Source organism: Chanos chanos, chromosome 8 (genome assembly GCF_902362185.1).
Source record: "Chanos chanos chromosome 8, fChaCha1.1, whole genome shotgun sequence".
Taxonomy (NCBI): Eukaryota; Metazoa; Chordata; class Actinopteri; order Gonorynchiformes; family Chanidae; genus Chanos; species Chanos chanos.
Window position 1 is genome coordinate 2,751,945 of NC_044502.1, and position 25,093 is coordinate 2,777,037.

The 25,093-nt window shown below is 43.0% G+C and overlaps 4 protein-coding genes across 8 annotated transcripts in view; 3 read left to right on the plus strand and 1 right to left on the minus strand.

Annotated features, from left to right (window-relative positions):
* Nucleotides 1-1,408: 1,408 nt before the first annotated feature.
* Nucleotides 1,409-5,452, plus strand: slc19a2 (solute carrier family 19 member 2). 2 transcript variants are annotated; one of them, XM_030782197.1, is made up of 6 exons: nucleotides 1,409-1,564; nucleotides 2,245-2,820; nucleotides 3,507-3,747; nucleotides 4,260-4,452; nucleotides 4,713-4,854; nucleotides 4,964-5,452. In XM_030782197.1, exons 1-6 carry the CDS (start codon nucleotides 1,415-1,417, stop codon nucleotides 5,132-5,134), a joined length of 1,473 nt encoding a protein of 490 aa, XP_030638057.1. In that variant the 5' UTR covers nucleotides 1,409-1,414; the 3' UTR covers nucleotides 5,135-5,452. The 2 variants fall into 2 exon arrangements, with proteins under 2 accessions (XP_030638057.1, XP_030638058.1); XM_030782198.1 differs by having other exon boundaries at nucleotides 2,245-2,804; nucleotides 3,473-3,747.
* Nucleotides 5,453-9,174: 3,722 nt separating this feature from the next.
* ccdc80l1 (coiled-coil domain containing 80 like 1) lies at nucleotides 9,175-16,889 on the minus strand. The gene is made up of 7 exons (XM_030782652.1): nucleotides 14,956-16,889; nucleotides 14,416-14,572; nucleotides 13,779-13,915; nucleotides 13,381-13,532; nucleotides 12,924-13,027; nucleotides 10,629-10,712; nucleotides 9,175-9,889 (listed from the first exon to the last, which is right to left on the minus strand). The coding sequence occupies exons 1-7, from the start codon at nucleotides 16,726-16,728 to the stop codon at nucleotides 9,591-9,593; spliced, it is 2,706 nt and encodes a 901-aa protein (XP_030638512.1). The 5' UTR covers nucleotides 16,729-16,889; the 3' UTR covers nucleotides 9,175-9,590.
* Nucleotides 16,890-19,396: 2,507 nt separating this feature from the next.
* faimb (Fas apoptotic inhibitory molecule b) lies at nucleotides 19,397-22,869 on the plus strand. Its single transcript, XM_030782793.1, has 4 exons — nucleotides 19,397-19,510; nucleotides 19,856-20,084; nucleotides 21,170-21,219; nucleotides 22,720-22,869. The coding sequence occupies exons 1-4, from the start codon at nucleotides 19,397-19,399 to the stop codon at nucleotides 22,867-22,869; spliced, it is 543 nt and encodes a 180-aa protein (XP_030638653.1).
* Nucleotides 22,870-24,780: 1,911 nt separating this feature from the next.
* The window catches only part of agap1 (ArfGAP with GTPase domain, ankyrin repeat and PH domain 1), a 140,494-nt gene continuing 140,181 nt past the window's right edge, over nucleotides 24,781-25,093 (plus strand). For all 4 annotated transcript variants that reach the window (XM_030781150.1, XM_030781151.1, XM_030781152.1 and 1 more), the window contains exon 1: nucleotides 24,781-24,971. In XM_030781150.1, the coding sequence (XP_030637010.1) occupies nucleotides 24,809-24,971 (163 nt within the window). In that variant the 5' untranslated portion in view covers nucleotides 24,781-24,808. The remainder of the gene's footprint in view (nucleotides 24,972-25,093) is intronic.

Here is a 25,093-nt window from a genome sequence, read left to right on the forward strand (position 1 = left end):
GGTCGAGCTGTCCTGCGATGGCGCAGGGCTCACTAAACGGATCACATGCACAAATTGTTTTGACCAAAGATTAAATGGCAGATTCAATGCTGTTGAAAGCAGTTTGAATTTAGTGCTTCAACCCGTTCAACTAAGTCGGTAACCCGTCGGTGTTGTGACGTCATGTGGCACTGCAGTCTGCAAGAAAACCCGACTTAATTTGAAGAGGCACAAACATATTTAACAGCAAAAACAGACTAGCACGAGGTAAGTGCTTTGTCCGTTGCTTATAGGTAGGCTATAGAACATTTGTAGCCTTGATTATACTTATCTTTTTTCAGGATTGCCCATTGTGGCCTTTTATTAATAATATCGTAAAGTATTGTATACAAGTGAACTGTTCGGCACTCTAAATGGTTTTCACTTCTCTTTTAAACTTACTTGCGCCTGCGCCTATCGAATAGCGCGACTTCAGCATACTTTTGGACTGACTGATGTTGCGCTCGCGGCGTGGGCTTTAAGTGCACGAAAAGAGCGTCCCCTGTTTGATTTCTTTATGAATTTGACGGTTAATTACCAAACTTTTTCACACACGATTACTGAAGCATGGGGAGGTTTTGTAGAACCACCTGAGCCCAGACCAGACCAGAGATTCAGTTGAGTTTGCGCATCGTCAGAGCGAACAAGTGAATAAGTGACCAAGTCAATTTCTCATCTGCAGTTTAAACACGCGGACAAAACTATCTGGCTTACACCCAGAAGGATGGGATCACACGGACATTAAGATTACAAAACCTACACAGCTGTACTAAGATCCAAAACAGCGATACCAGGCAGTGTCATCGGCCCAAACATTCACCCATGTGTTTCAAACCCTAAAATTAAAGTGAATACCACGAAACGAGATGAGTGTTTCTCAAACATTTCTTCTGTCTCTTTTTACAGCCCTTTGCAACGCTGAAAGATGTAGTCTGGGTAAGGCCTTTCCCCCAATATTCACTGGATATATTCCAACAACAGCTGGTATCATTCCCAAATTCTTTCCAGGCTGTTAGTCAATGAAAAAAAAAGTAACTGACGAGCTTTTATCTCCGATGCATCAGCACAGTTATGCACGTTTGAAATGCCAGTTAGATTTCCTGTGTGAACAATATGTCGTGTTCATAGATTTTTTTTTTTTTTTGAGTAATAAAGAATTTATGCTTGTGGTAAGTAATGGTACCAACGGTTCACTAACTCCTGTAAAATATGCTTAGATCGCACTCCTATCTGAACATTCCTGGGTGCAATCTGGCGACTGGATCGGTGTTTAGCCGCGCCTCCGTTTTTCGTAGGATTTCATTGGTTTGATACTGTGACGTCAGTATCATGCGCTGAACTTGGACGAAAGGCTACACAGCCTACTAACGTCGTGCTAGTGCCATAGAGGAAGGTCATGCAATTGCAGCCGTTTGACATGTCTGAACGATGGCTGTTTCCCACCGTCTTGTTATGTATTTATGGCTTTTTCACCAACCTCAGACCGTCGGAACCTTTTCTTACCGCGTTTTTGATGGGACCTGACAAAAACCTCACCGAAACCGAGGTAAGCGCATCTCGTGGCTGATGCAATTACCTCACCTAAAGTGCATCGAAAACTACCAACATTGTGTTCCTAGTCTTTTGCATTAATTTTCCCATTAGTCTTTGTCATGTTTTTGGTACTAACAAAAGTGTTTTCCTGTTCCGTCTCGTTACCTCGTGTTGTATAAGCGCGTCTTTTTTCGTGGACCACCTCTTTATCCAAGAATGACAGTGGCTATTGCTTATACCTGAAGTGCGCTGTCACTAATTTACGTTGTCGGTTCTGTTGGACACTACTGTGCAAATTAGAGTTCACCTGGTTAGAATTTATTCAACACATCTATCTCAAATCCACCTCCTCGGGGCTAATCCGTTCGTTTTTGGTTAAATCCGAGTATAATTGCCAAAAGCCAAATCACAAGACTGCCTGGGAATCTGCCCCGTGTATTAATGTAGGACAAAGCCACCCCATCCAGAACGATAAAAATGCATGATAATAAACAGCTTTATGTATAGCAACTGGACTATTCAGATCAGTCCTTGTCTAAGATGCAGTTTTGAGTGGAGTATGTCCATTCTGCAAGCAGCGTGGACCTACTCAGTCTAAATCTTAACCCAACCCGAGAAATGAGCCTCTGTGTATTTTAACCATTTGTAATCACTCTTAGTGATCACTGTCTAAATGCTTGACTCTGCCTGCAGGTTGTGAATGAGATTTATCCATTGTGGACCTATTCCTACCTCGTGTTGCTGTTTCCTGTCTTCCTGGCCACAGACTACCTTTGCTACAAACCCGTGCTCATAGTGCAGGCCATAAGCTTCATAGTGACGTACGCCATGCTTCTGAAAGCCCGGGGGGTGCTGGCTATGCAGATTATGGAATGTTTCTTCGGCCTCGCCACGGCAACCGAAGTGGCCTACTATTCCTACATCTACAGTGTGGTGGAGCCAGCCCAGTACCAGAGAGTGACCGGTTTCTGCCGCAGCGTCACGTTACTGGGCTTGGCCGTTGGTTCGCTCGTCGGACAGTTGCTGGTGTCGCTGGCGCAGGTCCGCCTGCTTCACCTGAGCACCATCACGTTGGTGTCCGTGTGTCTCGCCTTTGTCACGCCCTGGTGTCTGCCCATGCCCAGTAAGAGTCTCTTCTTCCACCAAACAGAGGACGACGACCCAGGAGAAGAAGCGGAGTCTGTGAACCACCTGAACGGCAAGGATCTCGCGGCTGGGCCGGAGGACCCAGGATGCAAAGTGCCTCTGAATTCGTACGAGAGTATCACGGTGAGCATGCTGAAGCATTTAGGTGTGATTCGTTACCGTTTGGCACGGTGGTAAAAAAGAAGTCCCATTCCATTATCAGCACACTTGAGTAAACCGCTCCTGTGTTGACACTTTGAATCTTGCATATGGTGTTTACTGAGTGTAGGCTGAATGGTTTGGTTTTCTTTAGGGCAGTTTTTTTTTTTTTTTTTAAACAAGGACCTTTGTCACGGAGAGCAGTAGAGATTGGCATGGCGGACAAAACTCTTGGGTGTTCTGAAACAGATTCAGGATTTGACTCATTCTGTTTCCAACAGCCCCAACATGACCTCTTAAGATCATATTACTCATAACAGAATGCTTTAAGACATTGAGCAAGATTGGAGTTTTGAACAGTGTGTCAGTCCCTCTGTGAATATGCCTTTCTAAAGGCGGGGGGTGGTTACTGCAATGTAACTGTAGAATCAGTTTGAAGTCTGCTGGTACCTCATGAAGCTGGAATCCTTTGTTAGCCAGACGTAGCCCTAAGTCAGGATTGTACAATATGCGTGTTCCTTAACTGTTCCTCAGTCGGGAAGTTTATCCGGCTCATTTAAAAGTCCTTCTTAGTGGTACACCCAGCATGAAAAAAAAAATCGGCATGACAATACACCAAGAATAACAAAACCATTAGTTCTCACCCTGTGCTCCTCCGTTGCCCCCCGAAGGTTCCGAGAACGAGAGAGAGACGTAGGAACGGTCTGATAGAGGTCTTGAAGATTTTGTGGCTGGACTTCAAGCAGTGTTACTCTTGCTGGACCCTGCTGGCCTGGTCTGTCTGGTGGGCTCTCTCCACCTGTGGTTACTTCCAGGTGGTCAACTACGTCCAGGCCCTGTGGGAGAAGGTTCTGCCCTCCCAGGAGGTTGAGATCTACAACGGCTATGTGGAGACGATCTCTACCCTGCTTGGTAGGGATCCCAGACTGAGTCTTTTTCTTTCATCTCTCTTTTTTTTTTTTTCTTCTTTTTTTTAACTGTTCTGTTCTCATTTAAGGAGTGACGTCCATATATAGGTAACGTGTATGTCCTGTTTGTGTTTGTCGTTGGAAAACCTCTGTTGGTGTGATAGTCTGACTCTTGCAGATAGGAACAGATAAAATGGTCTATAGTGGGTTACAGATGGCTCCTGGACTTCTTTGTAGGATTTGTGGTTTTGCAGCACATTAACTGGATCACCGTACTAGTATGCAACGCGGGACAAGATGCCTAATTTACACCAACATTTTTTTCTGTCGGCTTAATAATAACTGACAAGTGACATCAAAGGGGTTTTTTTGTCTGTTTGTTTGTTTGTTTTTTTAAGCTATAGTGCTGCTAATCCTCCTGTGTTTGATCTGTCAACTTTAGTTACTATTCCAGTTATGAAACATTTTTAACACTAACGAATGCCTTTTTTTTTTTGTGCTGGTTTTCCTTTGTAGGAGCGCTAGCAGCTTTCGTGGTGGGTTTCGTGAAGGTGTCGTGGGCAGACTGGGGTGAGCTAGCCCTCTGCGTTTTTTCGGTGGTCATCGCTGTGGCCGTTTATGTCATGGACACCGTGAGGAACATCTGGGTTTGCTACACCTCCTACGTGGTCTTCAGGGCCACGTACATGCTTCTCATCACCATAGCGACGTAAGGATCAGGAAATACCTCATGCACCCATGCCTTTTTCTATTTCAATAGTGTTCATAACCTCTGTAACTGGACTGACCAAGTCATTGATCATTGGTCAAACGCCCTCCTTGACCAATTAGATGCCGCACTGCTGGGTTGATGGGAAAACCTAGCAGGACTTGGTTCAGACTGGGCATGCCAGGTATACAGTCAAGAAATAACCAGAATATTTCTTAACTGGTGCTCTCATTTGCTGAACTTTTTTGCTTTACAAACAGGTATCAAATTGCTGCCAATCTCAGTATGAAGAGGTATGCCCTGGTGTTTGGGGTGAACACCTTCGTCGCTCTTTTACTTCAGACCATACTCACCGTGATCGTGGTCGATTCGGCCGGCTTGGGCCTCGACATTTTCCCTCAGGTGAATTTTTTCCCCCCCTCATGTCGACAGACGCTAAGTGAGAGAGTTGTATTGATACCACGTGTCCTGCGTTGATGTTCACTGACCGAACTCCGTTCTGTCTCCGTAGTTTATGATCTACGCTAGCTACTTCGCAGCGATCGCCGTCATCTTCCTCGCAGCCGGACTCTACAAAGTAGTGATGAGGAGAAGAGCCTACTCCCAAGCTCAGACTGAACACGGGGAAACGGAAACGGAATCGGAATCCGCGAGGGGAGAGTCTCCGCTTTCCGACGAGTAGCAGGTGTGGGGGGGCGTTCGGTGTAGTTTTCCGTACGTAGATAGTCGAAGCTGCAAATGTTCCCAAAATACTGTGATATCCTTAGGATATTCCGAAAAATGTCTGCATTCCTAGATTTTATTTATTCTGACCTCGTCCCATCTACGCTAACCCTATGCTAGTGCTGAGCGGAGATCAACAGCAGAGTTCGATTCGGTTCTTTGTCAGCTCGCGGGGAAAATGAATTGCACTTAGAAATTTATAATGATCATCTGGCATAAAAACCAAAACATATTTTTTTTAAATATGTGTTGTAGTCTTTGTTGATTTATTTGGAACTTGCGATAAATTGTATCTTTAGGTCATTCCCTCAGCTGTCTGGTATCAGCTTTGCTATGCAGAGCGTTTTATTTAGTATAGCGCAGTAGAAGCGTCCAGATAAAGTGAAAGTTACCTTAAGCGTCGTATTGTTTGTCATACCCTCAAACTGCGTTATAACAATCGACCATGGTGTAGATATGGTCTATACTTGCCTTAAATTTGAAACTTTTGTTACTTGAATCATTTCAGTCAATCTTGATCAATGGATTGTGAAATAGTGTGAATGCAAGTATAATGGAATTATTTGGATTTTAGTACGATGTAGGCTATACAGCTGCACGCTGAAAGCAAGGTTAACTGTATTTCCTGGTCCCGGCTGTTTCACAATCAACACAGGATGACTTGTTTGCGTGTTGAAACAGTTGCGTTGCATCATCTGCGCACTTCTGACTTTGTGTTTGTACTGAGCAGAATTCAGCACATCGCACAGAGTCAGTGCCTGACTACAAATGTTCTCCACACAAGCCCCATTCGATACACATTTATCTCTCTCTTTGAACCCTGTGATGACAGAAAAAATTGATACCTCGGTAAACTATACGCAAGAACTTCACACTGAGCCTATGTTAGTAACTACTTTGAGGAAATCTCGTTGCCTTTTGTGGCTTTGGAAGACTCTACTTTCACTGTCTAGACGCACAAACGTTGGCCTCTGAGTTCAGAGACAACATCACTGAGGTAAACTCAGTGTCAACAGCACAGTATGAGAACAAACACCCAAATTAGGCCTAGAGTGACATTTAGATGTGCCACAATGGCCGTTTAAAGTAAGTCTGACGGTCGTTGCTACATTTTTAACCGGGTTGGTTTTAGCGGTTTTTGTCACAGACTTATTCACCACGATTGCGTAAATGAATTCAGAGGTTTGCCTTAAACTTGCTGGAAGTGCCGTGATTAAAAAAGGCAGTGGTTTGCCTACAGATAAAAACCGTTCAGATACATCTGGTAATGGTTAAATCAGTTACGCTAACTGAACCGATTTATCCATCGACTTTAATTCGTCATCTCTCTTTAGCGAACCGTTACCTATCGGTAGTTCTAGCAGATTACGGTTACTATTTGGTGACAATTTGCCGCTGTGAGCACAAATTTTAGTCAAAAGTCAAAAGGTCATGGATTTCTTATGCTTTACACTACGCTGCCAAAAATGTATTAATGACTTCTGACAGGCTAATTACAAAGATGTTGATAAATATTTCAACTTGCTTCAGCGGTTTATACTTGAGCTTAAAGAGTTCTTCAAAAGACTTTTGTCGCTGACAGAGATCTTGCTTACGTGCTAGCAATACTATAATTATGAGGTCAGTCAACCGTGTAACCGCTGAAATTAGTTACATTATTTAAGTAGAGAAAATTCATAAGTGTGGGTATGATATAGAAGAGTATTTCTCACTGGTATTTGTCAAATCTTTTGTTGTTTATTCTAGTGCAAAACCATAGTCATAGTCGCATAATGTCAGCACGCGCTGACGACGCTGTCTAAATATTCAACATTCTGTTTACTACTATGTAGTGTTTCGATCAGTCTAGGTTGACTGAGAATTGGGTTAGGTGCACAGTGTCGTTAATACCATCCTCTGAGGTGGGATGGAAATCAGGAAATTGAAGAATCACGCAGCCAGCCACTGTTAAGACGTTAAAACGTTAAATACGAGCTGTACATGGTTGCGTTAAAAACGGTAAACCTCAAGTATTCTCAAAGCAAATGCTTGCAGGTTAAATTCTCACTCACTCATTATCTAAGCCGCTTATCCTGATTAGGGTCGCGGGGGGTGCTGGAGCCTATCCCAGCGCACATAGGGCGAAAGGCGGGGAAACACCCTGGACAGGTCGCCAGTCCATCGCAGGGCAGACACACAGACAAACACACTCACACACACATTCATACCTAAGGGCAATTTAGTGTCTCCAATTCACCTGACCTGCATGTCTTTGGACTGTGGGAGGAAACCGGAGCTCCCGGAGGAAACCCACGCAGACACGGGGAGAACATGCAAACTCCACACAGAAAGGACCCTGAGCACCCGGCCGGGAACCGAACCCGAAACCTTCTTGCTGTGAGGCAACAGCGCTACCCACTGCGCCACCGTGCCGCCCGGTTAAATTCTAAATGAATTTAAAGATGATACGGAAAAGATATGTGATAATCTAGAGCCACTGGACTGTTCAAAGAATTTGTCGTCCTGTTAATCCTTCATTTGTCATACAGCACAATGGTACAAGATAGACAGCAGTTACCCAGGATGACTGAGACGAGAGAGAGAGAGGGAGAGATGTGTTCTGTGAAGAATGAATGTGTCTAAGTGAGAGAGAGATGTAAAAACCCTGAGAGATGTAAAGGACCTGTGTGTGCCTAAGGAGAATACAACTCATCATAGCAAATCAACTCAGTAATCTGTTATTAGACACCTGTTAGACATCTGATCACCAGCAAAAATAAATAAATAAATAAATAATCATGCACTTGTTCTGCTGCTGACAATAAGCAATGTCAAGTTTCCGTTAATTTGATTGTGAGGGTTTTTTTTTTTGTTTGTTTGTTTGTTTGTTTTTGGTATGGGTTATATATAACTGTTTAGTCAATGTTGGGATTGAGTTTTGTATGAGTGTATAACTGCACTGAGTGAGAGATGCCATTATTTGTGTATGAAGGCTCACTGATTGTAAACTATATCACTATTTTTGTACTACTGTTCTGTTTTTCCTTTGAGTTGTATGTATTGGTCTTTTTTAGGTTTTTTGTAATGTGTTTTTTTTCCTTCCCGATAGTACACTTTCATTCTGGACTAAAAAATTAGATTATTTAATTATCCCATGTGTTTTGTTTTTGTTTTTTACACACAGAGTGTAAGTTTACACCACACACACACTCACACACACACACACACACAAGGGCTCCTCCATGAAGCCTGATGACTACTGCGAACATGTTGACAGTGGGTCAGGATTATCCAATAGATTTCAGATTTCAGATTACAGATTTCGTGTATTACTACAGAACAATGCCTTTTGACTATGGTGATTTTTAAGTGTTCTGGTGAATGGCCGAGAATGTGGAAGTCTTAGTGAATACCCTTGCCTCTGTGGTGCCAGGCCTCTTCTTAGACAAAGCCAGTGTACAACACCACAAAGCCAGACTACCCACTCTCCTGGCACATACACCACATGGCTCACATTGTCTGAAGCATCTTACTCATCGTCTGAAAGTATAAAGCCACATACTTGCTTTTATGGTTCAATGCCAACTTCTGAAAACTCAGGAAAACTGCCCATGTTAAATGAATCCTCAGTCCTGCTGTACATAATAGGACTTGAAAAATATGACCAGGAGGGGGCAGCACAGTACAGGAAAAATCTGATTTATTCTGAGCAGATGAACGCACCAATACAGTCAGTTCAACTAGTCATGAAATATATATGTTTTAGGCAATATATAAAGCACTATAACTAAATTGTCATTTTTGTATAAAAATGATCTGCTACAATGGCTTTCTGCTGGGATTAAATGACAGATTTGAAAAAGGTTCATGAAAGTTTCATGAGCAGAGACACATGTCCGTGTTACACTCACTGTGTTAAACCACTGAAATTGTTTCATTCTTAAAACTTCTTAACAGTTTTAAAAATACGTATGTATGAAGGTTTATCTCCAAGGACCCGTAGAAAGATATTCAATTACATTCAATAATCAAAACGTAAACAAGGAAAACAAAAACACAAGATGTTGTTTGGTATCAAAGTAGCAAGAAACTAAAAAAAACAAAACAAAACAGCAACAACGAAAACCAAATTAAAAATCTTACTCATCATATGACTGAGTATGAATCTACTTCAAACAGACATATTGTAAAAAAAAAAACGTTTATGATAAAATCCAAAACATTTTGCCTTTCATCTCCAACCCCTCAGTGTAGAAGAGAAAAACACACACGGATCACATGACTATGGAGCTAAATTTATCCAAGCCCTTTCCTTGGCAAAAACTCCGTCTAATCTCTTCCTTTTCCTCCTTTCGTTTCTTGGGATCACTTGGCAGAAGCCAAGCCAAAGGACTTTAAATATAATCACCCGTTGTTAAAAGGGAAGCCCCGTGCTCTTAGTAACCGTAACCACGGTGATAGCCGTCGTGGTAACCGTCATGGGAACCGTACTCGTCTTCTGGGCAGCGCATGCCCAGAGACAGCTGGATGGCCATCTCCTGCCTGCGGAGCTGCATGGAGTCGATGAGGTCGTAGATGGTGGACATGGACCACATGGGAGACGGATACCACGACTTCACGTTCCCGTCCTTCCCGACCAGGAGCATGGAGAAGTATTCCGGACTGATCTGGAAGTAGTTCCTGATGTCCCTCACCAGAGAGGCGGAGAGGTGCTGTCTCTCCACAGTAGCGGTGCCTTTTTTTTTTTTTTTTTTTTTTTGAGAGTGAAGTGATGAACGACATTAGGGTTAGAATTCCACTACTGAGCACGCGTTCCATCCTTCAGTCCTACATTTCCCCAGCACTGCTCCTCAGAGCAGATCCTCAGCTCTGCATGATTTCACATCCGCTTCTGCTCTAACAGGAGAGGTGCTGAGGCAGTGGGGACATTTTAAAATCCTGCAGGGCTGTGGACCTCCAGGAACATGACTGCCAAAACCCTGTTTTCATCTTTCTCAATCTGTTCTCATAGGACCCCCATTTCCTGATGACTTTAATTTTGGTCTAGCACTGACACTCCCGTTTTAAAAGGCATAGTGACCAGCTGATGGACTGAACCGTGTTTGCCAGCATTGGGTATGTTACATAGAGGTTAAACAATCCTGCAGATTTACATTGAGAGATTTAGGACTGACAGCAGCTGACGAAGGCCCTCCACTGACATGATGGATCACAAGCTAGTCTACATATCACAAAGCTGATCAAATGGGATCATTCCATTTTTTTTTTCATTTTCCACTGGATGTGAGAAATGGATTCAAAACCTTTTTTTTTCTTTTCGTGTGTACATTATAAAGGCCTGACAAAGTTAAAAACTGTGGGAGATAGTAACGACGGAAGTTTCACCACAGAAACAATCTAAAGGAAACTTTTCTTGTTTATCATGAACAGAGCTCTGACAGAAGAGATGATTGGCTGAGTTAGACTGGCCTTACCGTTGATTGGGTACAGCTCCAGGACTCCGCCCATGTCTTCAAAGTTTTTGCCCATCAGCTTCATAACAGATATGTGCCGAAGGCCTGAGGGAAGGCGGAGATAAGATTACTGGTTATTTATCTCAGTAAAGTATAGCCCCTAAGGCAACTGTTCCGCAAAATAGGACCCTGATCATTTCAAACCTCACCGTTTTACTGATGTATGGGTTTCACCAAACTGCTGAATTAACAGCCTGGAGTGGAAGTCAAACAATAGGCTTAAACACTTTACCAAGTGATTCAAAACATCATTTAACTCAATTTGCCAAAACAGTCAAATATTTAGAACACAGTATTTTAACTCCGAAAGTATGAATATTTCAAAAAATAGAGATGGAAAAAAACGACACTACAGTTATGGTAAATTATTACTGACACCTTTTCTCATGGTATACTCTTACTGTGGCACATTGTTGTTGCTTTACTCAATTTGAATTCACCTTTTATGAGCCATTCTGTATATCAGCACCGGCGAGATACTTATGGTCTATAGGACCGACCCCTCATCTGAATTATGGCTTAAAACACTGTTACCAATATCCGCTATAAGCTTTCAGTAACGGTATGGTTGACACCATTCTACACAGACTTGAACTGTAACCAGTAATGTAGGCTTCAGCCAGTGTGTGATCACAGGACAAACCAATTTGAAGAATTATGAGATGAACCATGATGTTCAGGCCAAAGTATTTTGGCAGAGCTGAAGAACCAAATGCGTTTTGCCTGTCTGTGGGTAGCGAGTTTGGAAGGGGACATGTTTTCCAAGCTTGCGGAGAGCGGAATTAAAGATGTCGTGCGTGAGTTACAAGCACATCAATAACAGAGCTGCGTTGCGAGAGGCACGTTGGATCAGACCGTACCCACTGAGAGACATCCCATACCTCCTCCTCGACCAACAACCAGTGTGAGGAACAGCACGAGGGATTCCAGGAATATTCCTCCCATTTCATCAACATTGTAGATATAAAACTCTGTCAGAGATGGCACGCTCGAATTCAATCAGAAACGTATGCTGTTGGCTGTTGGGCTTAAAGAGGCTGTTTTTTTGCCGGGGCGTGGGGGGGCGGTGTCTTGGGGGGGGGGGGGGGGGGTGACTTTTTTTAGTGAAACAAAACCAATACTGCCAGCATACAAAAACACCCCCCCCCCCCCCCCCCTCTGTAAGCAAAGCATTCTGAAGAAAACCCCCTGAGATTTTTGCCAGCTTGGTGAGAGAAAATCTGTCAGCGAAATCACCCCCAACCCCACCCCCGAGGACGTGCAAACGCGTTTTGTAACAGAGAGAAACACTGCACTGGATTTCATTATTGAATTTTTCATCAGAGCATTTCTATATAAAAGGAGAGAAATACTGTTCATGACCTTCACAGATTTCTGGAAAGAGGAGTTTTGTTCCAAATTTTTTTTTTTCTTTTTTTACAAAGTCAGGGATCTGTTGTTTGCAAAGCAGTAGAAAAGAACACACTGGGGAGAATGTTTAATTAAAGTCTGAATGAACTGGGTAAACTGGAGGTCAAACAAATTATTCAACACACTGTTTAACTCAATTAGCTGAAACAATTGAAGAGTCAGATCGTTAATGTTAATTTAATATGAAAATATCAACACTTTAAGAAGGAGAGAGGAAAACACAGCAGAGCAACTGAGGTAATAATTACAGACTTTCCTCCCATTAAAGCGCTGTGCTAGTATGGTAGCATATTGTTGCTGTCCTACTGAATTTGAATGAATCTCTTATGAGTCATTACGCGTATCAGCATCAGCCAAACGAACAAAACTGCAATTGTTCATTGTGATTTCATGGTCTATGGGACTAACCATTCAAAAATATCAATGAAATGAACTACGAAGTCAATGTTGTGTAAGACCACATGAAAAATTAAAATGCTTTGTTTGGTATTTCAGACTGTGTCCTTATACAAGTTAGGTTGAGAGGCCACATACGTCGCAAACGAAATGACTCCTATAGGAGTACACAACGATTAGCGTTAAGGTATTTGGGTCATGTAGGTTATGTGCCTTCACTTGAGCTCCAAACAATTGCAAACCTGCCCATGGTATGGCCCACACATTCTGAACAAGTTCACAAATGGGTGTGATATTGACTAGGCAAACAATTATGCACCCCTGTACAGTTTTAATAAAATCACTACTGTTGTTTTTAAGGTTTTAGTCAAACTCTTAACCCTCTCATGGCCTTTTTTTTCAGTTTCTGTTCAGTTTTAATGTTGCACATTTTTACGAGGATGACCTTACCCAGATTGCAAGCCTGACTGTTCATGGCATATAACTGCTGCTGATAGGCCCATTCCTCATCATTGGGGGTGGAGATTACAAACAGTCTCCGCCTCCAGCGGAACCTTGGGGATAAAGAACATTTAACAGTTAGTTGGAAAATACAGAAATACACAGTATCATCACGAAACAACCTTTTAAGGTCGATCGTCGACAAACACTACACAGTGTATTTATATAACCATCATCAAACTCTTAGGTCACCCACTTACTACTGAGATACAAACACCTCAGTGAGTCATTGTGATTCAAAGCGCTTTGGCACAGCAAGTTGAGATGTTTGGCTTGCCGGACAGTAAATATTTTTAAGCCATTAATAAATGTGCCGTCATTTGTGCATTCGTGTAAGTTCCTGATCAACTTGGAAGCCTTAGGAGATAGTGGCGGGATCAAAGTCAAGTGAGTTAGTTGTGTAAACCTGGACAGGAAGTTCTCCAAAGATCTGGATTTGTCCTCCTTTTTGCACAGGACTCCTTGTTTCCGCTGCTGTTCCATCTCTTTAATGCGGGTGGGGAATGTGTCGATGTAGTCAAACACTGCCTTCATGATGATCGGCACCTCGTACTGTTGCTATAGTGACCATAAAACAGGGGACAAGAATTCAGCACCTGTACATAAATCACTAAGACAAAAAATTGACTGAATTAATTTTACTGTAGAAAATCCGCTGTTCAAAACGTGTACATGTCATGGTCAAATATGATGTATGGATATGACATAATTGTCATTTTATCATCTTCTTTTCATCTTCTCTAGGGTTTTTTTCTGTAATGTCACTTTTGCTGGCCTGGGGGGGGTGCACGCGGCCACACAAACCTTCACTTTGATGCTGAAGTCGGTCAGCACCATGTAAAATTCATTGTGCGTCATTCCAAGCCCTTTCCGGAACGCCGTGATGAGGTCCTGGTTGATGAGGTCGCTGTCTGGCAGCCCACGCATTGGCTTATCGTGCTCTGCAACAGAACAGAACAACAATGGAAAAGCATGAGGCATTAAGTAGTAGAGACAAACTCTACCTTGTTATCAATTCACAGCCTTAAACAAGCCTCGAAGGTAAACTTTGTCAGCGCAACAATTAATATCTCTATGTCTGATGTTTAAGCTGGACAGCTAGACTGATTTACATTTATTTGACTCTCCTCCAAAACATCTTACAACCACTACAATTCAGAAATGGTATATTTTTGAGCCAGTCACGGGTTTGAATGTGTTTGCAGAGAGCCACCACATTCGCGATCCAGTCCTTCAACCCTTTGATCATTGGGTAGATTCCCTTGCCGCTAAGATACTAACTAATGAGGTGCATGCAGGAACTCACTTAGCTCCCAGGAAACCGTTGGTCAGTAAAGCACCAAATGATGCAGCCCTTAAAATAGAACTTGTGATTTCAGGTTATAAACAGACGCAGTTTGGCACAGATTGAGAGGCTGCGTTCGGCAGCGGGAGCACTGACCCATTTGGTAATGGTCGATCCTCATGGTGCTGTTTCCCGTCGGGCCAAACACGGTGATGATGGAGATTTTACGGAGAGCCATGTCACACACCTGCTCCAGATACTCATCCCTCTGCTGCACGTACATACGCTCCCGCTCGTTTGGAGCGGTGATGACCTGCAGTAGAAGACGTAGAAGGTCTGTTATTCGGCAGTTCCCAAACCAAGCGTGTGTTAACAGCTGTATCATGTTATAGAGCGTCGCTAAATTGTGCAATGTCTCTCCTTACAAATAAACCAGGATCTGAGCTAGAATATGGTAAAAAAAAAAAAAAACCACGATCATATTATTACATGATCCTACTTTGTTTGAACTCTGTGTAATAACTAATATATGTACAACATAATGCATTCATACCTGAAACAGGAAACACACATTTATTATTTGCGTTGTAGTAATCAATTAATGCAAGTAATGCTCAGTGGAACTAAATTAGGTTATCGTTGATCTAAATAGATTTCTTAGCCCTTAAAGGCAGACATAACTCCCACTATACTTACAATAAGCCGTCTTCTTCTCTCAAAATAAGCAAGAAAGGTGTCCAACAGTTTCTTGGGATCTAGCTGTTTTTCCGTGGATTTTTCAGCAGCGTCTTTCCCCTCAAAACTCATCCCTTTCTTTTCCACGTTTTTGCCATGAGGGCTGGCGTCCGCATCCTTGGAGGCCTTTGTCGCCTTTTTCTCTGCTTTGGTTCTCATCGAAGGTTTGTCGGGCCTATCTGGGTTTTTTTTCTTCTCGCCTTTCTCAGGTTTGATTTTTCCCGTCTTGGCGATCGGAACGGCCTTACCCGTTTCTCCTGCCTCATCCTCCCCGACGGGCTCATTACTCGATTGCCGCTCCGCATTCTTCAGCTTGGACTGTCTGTCCTTCCCCGGTTTCCGTCTGTAACCTTGTGTTGTTTCAGCGCCAAACGGAGACGCATCCGTTTGGATGGGGTGTTTGTGTCTGTCGTAGGTGGTGTACTCGAAGGTAGTGGAGGGGTAGGTGACTGTGTTGGGGTGGTCGTTCTGACGAATTCGGGTGGATGGTTGGCGATGGGGCTCAGCCGTGGTCAGAGCCGCTGGGTTCCAGTAAGGCTGTGTTTGCAGGTCACCGTGTTTGTCAGTCATTGGCAGGATCACAGTAGTGGTGTTGGCGGCAGTGGTGGTTGTTGGGAGAAAAGTGGTGGTTCTTGTCGTAGTAGGTTGAGATGGCTTTGTTGTAGATGTGGTTGTGGTTGCAGGTTTGGCGGTCGTAGGCTTAGTGGCTCTTGCGGTGGTTGTCCTTTCTGTGGTTGTTCTGGAGGTAGCTGTCTGTTGTCGGATTCTCTGGGTGGGTTGCAGGGTACCTTCCTCTCCTTCATTCCCACCTGCTGTCTTGTCATGCACCTGGGGGTGAAAACCAGCTGTACCCATCCCTCCAGACTGTACCACCTGACCTTCCAGGCCAGCGGCCTTGCACCTTTGTACAAAGCCCTTTTGCCTGGCTTTCTCCACCCTCCGCATGGGGGTCCTGTCCACTGTCTCATACACCGCCTCCAGACGCACTGGGTACGGATACCTCTCCTCCACCTGGAGAGTCTTCCGCAACAGCACCATGCCAAATTTACCTTCTTCGAACTTAAGGAAGCCCATCAGCCGGGGCACCAGACCTGGGTCCAGGGGTTCCACGGTGATGGTGCCCTGGTTGCTGACCTTCCTCACCTGACCTCCCATCTCCCCTTGCTGGTGGAACATCACTATCACCTGTACGTGTCTCTCGGCCATCTCGCAGTAGATGTCAGGTTTGAGCAGGCTCATCATTAGACGGTAATAGCCATCGGATTCGTGCGGAGCTGAGATGACCAGCACGCGGTTCCGACCCGCAAAGCTCGCCAGAACGTTGATGGAGCTGACGCTGCTGTGGGACGCTTGGGCCAGGACTGGTGCCAGAGCCGCTGGGCGGGGCGGAATCAGTTCTGGAGCCGCAACGTGGCTGGTCTGGATGGGTTTTTTGGACTGGACTGGTCTTCTGGGCCGCGGAACTCTTCTGGTAAGACCCCTTGGGGAGTCCGGGACCTGATCGGCTTGGATGGCCCTGAGTCTCGGCATGTTACCGGAGCTGGGAAAAGTCGCAGCATCTCCGGCTGACTGTGGGACACCACTTCTCAAGTATAACTGCTTACCTGTGTTGTGCCTAAGTGCTTGGTGCACTGATTCACTCATACGTTTGTTTATATGAGGTCTTAGGTCAGATGCATTTAGGCTTGTCCATGCCAACATAAACAAAATCCAACGCATCTGAATGAACATCATTTTAGTCAAAAAGTCAAACAATAATTTCCAGACAAAAGTGACTGTTCCAGATTTCAGGTGTGGACGTTTTGCTGCTTTATGGTAATTTGACACAGTTATGCACCATTATCAAAACGCAGTCGACAGCATTTGCGGAGAACTGTCTGCTAAGAGCAGCGATCCACGCGTGAAACAGAATGAACGAGAAAAACAGACCGAACAACAAAAGAAAAAAAAATGAAACGGTAGGAAATGTTTAAAGAGCGTACTACTGAAACTGGCAATAAATACAACTTGTAAACATCATGAAAATACCTTTGGACGAGGAAAATGTCAGCTTTACTTCACTCAAAGCTGAAATCATAAACTGTCACGAGCAGTCCAGGTTGAACATGTCTGTCTAATAAATTCACAAAAAAATCAATACGCTCTACTCAACATATAGATAGAGCAAAGTCAAGTTATAGGCGTGCAGTACCTGAAAATATACAATTTCCCTGATAGTAACGCAAAGCTTACTTATCCGACTCAGCATGTGATATTTGTACAGTTGGCCAGTTTTCTTCTGCCTGCGGCATGGAGAGATTCTTGGTCTTTCGCGTCCCCTCCTCCTTTCTAACTCTCTCCCCCCTCTCGCCCCCTCTCTCCCTCTCTCCTCCAACAGAACAGATTCAGTGAAACCATTGCCTCCATCGGCTCTCGCCGCCCTCTGCGGTCCACGGACAGTAAAACGAGTAGAAAGACATATCTGTGTCGTGTATTTCACGGCCAGGCTTCGACGCCGCCTACTTTTGGATAACTTTTGAGTCACCCCAGCTGGTGTCATGTTACCAGTAGCAACTGTATTCCTGACAAGACCTCTACAAATGAGTTTATAATTTGGTAAATCGTCCGCTTTGCAGACACAGATAAGCTAAACCCTTTAAGTAGTTTCCCCCGCAGTTTTGACGTTAACTGTGCACGACCGAGACGCACTGGGATGGATCAAAACCACCTTTCATGTTGCACGTTTTGAATGTTGAAAAGTAAGCAAAGGTGAGACAAGTTCAAAAGTTAGCCTCATTAACAAACAAGCACACCGCAAACGTGCAGTGACCAAACATACATGCCGTTTTAAACACGTGTTTTCCAAGAAACTATCATTACATAATGTCCCAAAAAATCAGAGAACAGTAAAAGAAGAGCAGATGGGGAAAAAAAGCCATTCATGTCAAGAAACAATTATTACTAATAATTGTATCTTCTATATGGGATCATTGGGCACAACACATGCAGTCACACACACACACACACACACACACACACACACACACACACACAGATGACGTACTGCTTGTTGTTTCAGTTATGTTCTCTTTGGGATCAAGGTTGCTGTTTGTTTTGTAGTTCTTGCACCATGCCTGGTCTATTTCACAGGGCATTTGGGTAGAAATTACAATCATCTGCTCCAGTATGGGTCTGACGCCATGGAGTTTGTCAGTTTCTTTCAGCCCACTCCAGAGAGCCAAGTTACATCACTCTCACAGTAGCCAGCAGTTATTTATTTATTTTCACAGGCACCTGCTGAAAGGTTGTTTAGTCTTTTAATCCAAGAACCAACCTTGATCCCGTTTTAGAGAGGGGGAGAGAGGGAGAGATATACTGCCATCTATTGGCTGTAAGTCGTTGCTGGTAAAACAGGGGAAACATTGTAAAGGAACATGCCCTAAGACCCCAGACCCTCATACACAGACCCAAGTGTTTGGGGCATTTCCTGAAATGTGACTACACTCTGGCCTGTCCAAGTCCTGGTTCTGAGACAACAGTTCCAGGCTCCTGCTTCTCATTGGAGTGTATAGTTGTTTGTATAATTGTTGTGTAAGTGTAATTATAATATAATTACAGTAATACTGTTGTACAAGTACGATCATAATGGTAATAATATTATAATAAGTATATTATAAGTATAATTCTTGTATGAGTGTATGATTGAATTAATTGTTTTTAAATTTATGTGAACTTAAAATGGGAATATTAAATGTACTGAATACAGGTGAAAAAAAAGCATGTGTAGTGCATTAAGGGGCGGTGGGGGGGGGGGGGGGGTTGAATGCTAATATGTCACATATTGAATATGGGGTATTAAGAAAGTCTGCATGGGAAATGCTCAATCATACATGAAAGCTGAATGATACAAATGCATTACAATGGTATACATTTTGATCAAGCTCTCACAGTGCTCCTAAAGTAGGATTATAATGTGTTTATGAACGAGGAAATGTTTCATTCCAGTTTCGTTTTTCCTCAGCGTTATGGTGAACCACATCTTCTGATGAGAATGTGGTTGTGTGGCTTTCACAACGCTCAGGCAATTTAGTTACACACGCACACACACACACACACACACACACACACACACACACACACATACACACAGACGCACACACAAACACACACAGGATTGACTGCCTGGCCTAGTAGCATAAGCCTCTTACAGTAATTCACTTGTTGCTGAGTGAGCACAGGACAAGACTATTCAAAACCACACACAACACTTTCAGGAATTAAATCAGCAATTAAGGCCGATGAATCAGATTGCCATAATGAGCGTGTTGACTGGGCCAAGACCATACACTGAGATGAAGATGTCGTGTTGGGGTTGACTTCTCTCTCGGTCTGAGCGGCGGGGGAGCGTTCCCAGTTCGGCAGAATGTCGGGAGATGTGGTTGGTGTGTGGGAAGTTGCTCTGAGTGACGGCGTTCACCGGATAGAGTTCGAACATGGAACAACTACAGGAAAACGAGTTGTTTACATCAATGGAAAGGTGAGTTCTGTCCTTCCTGTATCACTGTCAAATGAGGGACAGGGTGGGTTTAATGCAATTTTTTTTTATGGTATAAATCTTAAAATCCTAGCCTGAGATAATTTTATCTCATCGCATCTCACCAGGTTTAAGACCTCAAATAGTTACTCAGGTGTAATTTCTTCAGCATCTGAGATTTTACTGTCTGTAAATGTATAAGTCGATGGATGCAAGTATAGATACAGATGCAGGTAGATAGATATATAGATACTACAGATACTATAGATTGATACATTTAGGTGTGCATGTAATTTTATATTTAGATTCTATACATATTTTATAAATCTGTTATTTTTTTTGTTTTAGGAAGTGCTGAGGAGAGATTGGATGTTTAAACTCGTTGGTAAAGAAACATTTCCTGTCGGGAGCACGGGAGCCAAAGCGACCATAAACATTGAGGCAGTCACTGGCTTTGCCTATGAGTACACACTGGAGATCAATGGAAAAAGCCTCCAGGCATTCATGGACAATCGGTCCAAGATCTCTAGAAGTTGGGTGCTCAAGCTTGACGGAGCAGACTGCAGGATAGTGCTTGGTAAGAGATCTTGAAATCAAGTCATATCATACAATACATACATATACATATACATTTATATTTATATTGATTCATTTAGCAGATGCTTTTATCCAAAGCGACTTTCGAGTCGAGCGTAACAGAAACCAAGCATGGCTCTCATGTTTGATGGCAGTGTTACTTTTCCCACCTCCTGTAAAAGGTCTTGTACAAAGGCCAAGGTCTCATTTTCAGAGTCAAGAGATCCAAGAACTTTATTGTCATTTTGCAAGCACGACAAAATTGCAATTGTGCCATCCTCAACTGGTGCATTTACATTAAGACTCACACGTATTTACAAACAACAACAAAAAAAAGAAGTAAGAAATATGAAAAATATAAATATAAATATCAGCAATAAAACAAGATAAATAAATATCAGCAATAAAAAAACTACAGAATCGGAGTAATATAAGTACAAAAATAAACAATGTACAGTATAAAACAGTTAACAATAAATACAACTATCGAGGATGCTAAAGGGCCAGCAGAAAAGGTGCACGTACCCCAATGATAACAGTACATGAAATTACATGAGTGAATGACATGACGGACGTGAGTAAATACTGCACGTGAAGGACATAAGGATTCAGGAACATGTTCTGCTACATAAAATATATATATTCCTGTGCAATATTAACAAGTATAGTTAGTGGTTAACAAAGCGTTGTGTTCGGGTTACAGATATAACGCACAGTCATGCAGGGCTGCAGGGCTGTAATCTGTTGAGGTGAAAGTTTTCCCTCAGGCTATATTTAGACCGGCCGGCGATCTAATTTAGAGGAAACGCTGTCCACGCTTCTTCCTGAAAGACGTTTCTTCCTGTTATTAGTCATGAAAATTTGACTAATCTGATACAGTGCAATTCATCTCATAGATCCACACTGCCTGCGCAATTAAGAGAACTATAACCACTGTCTCAGTCCTACTGAGGCAGTGCGTTGCTCACTCTCTTTACATACGGAGTAGCTGACCAGTGTGTTGAGAGAGATTGTAAAAGTTGTACTGTGGATGTGAAATGTTGTTGCCTTTATTTTTTTTTGTGTGTGTGTGTTCTCTCTGAGTAGAGAAAGACACCATGGACGTGTGGTGCAATGGACAAAGGTTGGAAACTATGGTATGAAAACATCGCTCACCTTCACTGACTTGAACTTTGACCTCCTGCCTTGATGACCTGTCTCAGGTGTAACGATACCCAGAGCCAGGAGGCAACTAATGAATGAATTTATTACTTCCAGTTTAAATGAAGAATTGGAATCTGAGCTGAGCTGAGCTTGGAAAGCGAGATAACTATGAGGGATTAGAACTGAGCTGGAATTTCTGTGGGAATTGGTTGAAATTCGGGCGAAACTTAAAATCCACATTCCTGTGAGTGAACGAGGAGCCCACACTTTTCGAGCTCAATTTCACAATTTTGAATTTTTGAGGGCGAATGGAAGTGCTGTGCAAACATAACTAAAAACAGTTTCTGATGAGGAAACAGGCAAAATGAATAGCATGAATACAAATCTTTATTACTTCATCCTGAAATTGTACTCATGCATGTAATGCATAATTTCTATGTATTTTATTTTATTGGTCGACATGTTATTTCATATAATGTATTTGAATTGTAAGGAATTTCATGAAATCTCACTGAAACATGTGCCTTACATTACCAGTTTAATTCCAGTTCTTCATTCTAATGGCAGGGGGTTAATTCCAACTCCAGTTCAAATTCCAGTAACTGTATTGGAATAAACCCTCAGTTCCATAATATACAGCTCACCCCTAAACCACTTTTGACTGTCACTAGATAGAAATTCTTACACAATATCTTTGCTCTCTCTGCCTGTAGGCTGTAGTCCTGTCTGTAAAGGGAGCTGCCTGTTCGACCTGCTGAGCGTTGAAAAAAATCCGCCGCGTAAATTTTCCCTCACGTTTAAAAGTCACCTCAGAACACCTTCATTTGGCTCGAGGCCCCTGCAATAACAAACTCCGAAGCCTCGAGGCAAAGTTACCAAGTGCTGTTTTTAGAGGATGAGTCTGCAAAAACAAGTCCCACCTCTAGGCATCACGCATAGTTAGCAATGCACCCAGTGACACAAAAACTGGCCCGTGTGACATTTCTGTTATTTTGAATTTTCTTTTGGCAACATATGCCAAGAGAACACTTTCAAACAGTCAAAAGTGATATAAATAAGAAACCCATTTGTTCTGAAGTATAGCTATTAATCTTCAGCTGCCTAGTCCGATCAACAGGTGTCACTATTGCAAAACAACTGAGGCCCCGTGAGAGTGACTCATTCCTGAATTGAAATTGGAAATGCGGTTTTAGAAGACATTGTTTTTCGAGAATTTGGGTTTAGAACAAAGGAAAGAAAGAGTGTAAATGATCCACATTGACCAATGTCAACACGGAACTACTCTAGAGGTCCATGGAAACGGTTATGTACCATTTATTGCCTTACACATTTGATGAAAACAATTAATTTTATTGTTTTGGTGGACTCTTCCTTTGTTATCCAATTAGTGTAGCATGCGTGATCAGACGTTAGGTTTGTGAATGGTGAACCTGAAGTCATTATGTTTGTGTGTGTGTGTGTGTGTGTGTGTGTGTGTGTGTCTGGCCTTGTAGGGAGAATTTGCAGACAATGGCACGGAGACACACTTTGGTGTGGGGAATCACGAGTGTTGCATCAAGGCTATAAGCAGCGGGAGGAAAAGGAAAGGCATCGTTCACACTTTATTCGTGGATGGCATGATTGTGCCGGAAGCCTCGGAATGAGAATTCAGCACCACGCTGCTGTTTGTGATCTTCAGGAGAGAGAGAGCGAGAGAGAGAGAGAGAGAGAGAGAGAGAGAGAGAGAGGTTGGACAACAAGACACAGCGTGCTTGGATTGTATTTTGCATCACTTGAAAGTCGCTTTGGGAACAAAAAGGAAAAAAAAAAAAAAGTTTGCTAAATTGCTTAGTGTAAATGTAAATCTATATCTTGCGATTTTGAACTTGAAAGGGCAATGCGAAGGCCTCAGATTATAATTTTGTGCTAAAGTGTTTGTGTTCTTGCTTGCCTCAGTTGTGATGTTCCAAAGGACGTCATTGTAGCTCATTCAGTGCAGGACTGGTTCCAGTCAAACCAAACCAAACCAGACTAAACCCTGTGAGGTAACCCAGTACTGTCATACGAATAAATTAATGCTCTGTTTGAAATCAGTTCCGTGTATCGTGCATTATCTCTTTACTTCAGTCTCTTTTCACATTACATTAACACCATACACAATGTCAACTTCTGTATTTTGATAGTAACCGCACAAAAATCTGAGCCAGCGGATCATGTATTTAAAAAAAATACGTCCCGGTCTTATCTGCTAAGCAGCTGACGGTCTGTACGCGTGCAGTTGTACTGATATATCAACTCACAAACAAACAACCTATCTCTCATTTAACACTTTAAGCGCTGCTTAACCGCTGCGCAAGATCAGCGCAACTACAACCACGACGACTGCCCAGTAGGAAAAAGTCCTGGGAACGAGCCATAGAGCGAACTGTGTAGGGAATGAGCACGCGCATTGCTGTGTGTGGGAATACAGTCGGGACGGCTCTCAATACAGGAGGAAGGGAATTGCACCCATTTTTTTGCGGATAGAGTCGAGAATTCATTGAGAATATCACCGCTGGCCAAAAATCGAGCGTAACGCTTATTTTACTCTTTCGGTGACGCCGACATACTGTTTTTTAGATTGCATCGGAACAGTGGAAGGCAGTTTTGGCGATTGTTCTCGCAAGCTCAGCCTGAAGTGAACAACGAGAAAGCGAGTTGAGTGCGCAGAATATACCGTACACTGAGTGAATAGTTAGCTTTCTAGCTAACTGCACAGAGTTTACGTGCGTTTTATTCGTTAGTTTATTAGTTGAGTCATATGGCCTTTTAGACGTATCGGCAGTTTAACACAATGCGTAAGGCTGGATCTCATCATATGGACTTTTGTTTCCTTAGTCTGTAGCATCTGGAGGGCCTGTTCTCTTCTTGCTTTTGCAACTTAGCATGTTAGCAAACCAGTTATGACCATACTTGCGAATTTTCAAGCTCTGCATAAATTTCACACTAGCGTTTTTCCGTAATTTTTTCGAGTTTCCCCTACTCCGGCGGCGGAGTGAGGATATGGGGAAGCATTGCCGGGCTGACTGTGTACGTTTGTCGCTCTGGCCAGGATCTCAAAGCGGGAGAACCCAAGATCTCCCTCCGGCGTCTGGACTTCTATTTTGGGGTCTCCTGTTTGGAAACACTAAATGGGCACATTTCAAGGCTATCGCTAGCTAGTGATTTTGTTTGGTGGTTGTAAGGTGTCGTTCCGCTAGCTAGTGACAATCTTGGGAGTTAATCTCAACTGGAAAACATTAGCTGGTTGGCTAAGTAGTAAACATTTTTTTTCCATTTGGGTACTACCATTTTCCATTTTCGGATTCTATTGTGGATGTATATTAGCTAAGATAGCTTAGCGAGTCAGCATACATGAATGCTGAATAGGTATTTACTTGCTTAGCTATCACAGATAAAAGCCTGAAACAACTGGTAAATCGTTTCATTTGATAACTTAACTATTAGCGGCTTGTTTCAGTCGTAGCCCTGTCAGCATATCACATGTAACCCGCTTAGGCTTTGGGGGCATTGTGCGAAAATCCTGTTTTAAATATCGGTAGAACAACAGAAAACATCCGCAGGATGAATTATCAACAGCAGCTCGCGAACTCAGCCGCTATTCGCGCAGAGATCCAGAGGTTCGAGTCCGTCCATCCCAACATCTACTCGATTTACGAGCTTCTGGAGCGGGTGGATGAGCCGCTTCTGCAGAACCAGATAAGAGAGCATGTCATCGCTATCGAAGGTAAGACACTATGGATAATGTGTGTTTTGTGAAAACTGTTGCATCCTCGATTCAAGGATGCCACACAAGTGTAAACAAATTTATTTTGGTTTGACCCGGATTGAAGTATGAAGTGCACACTC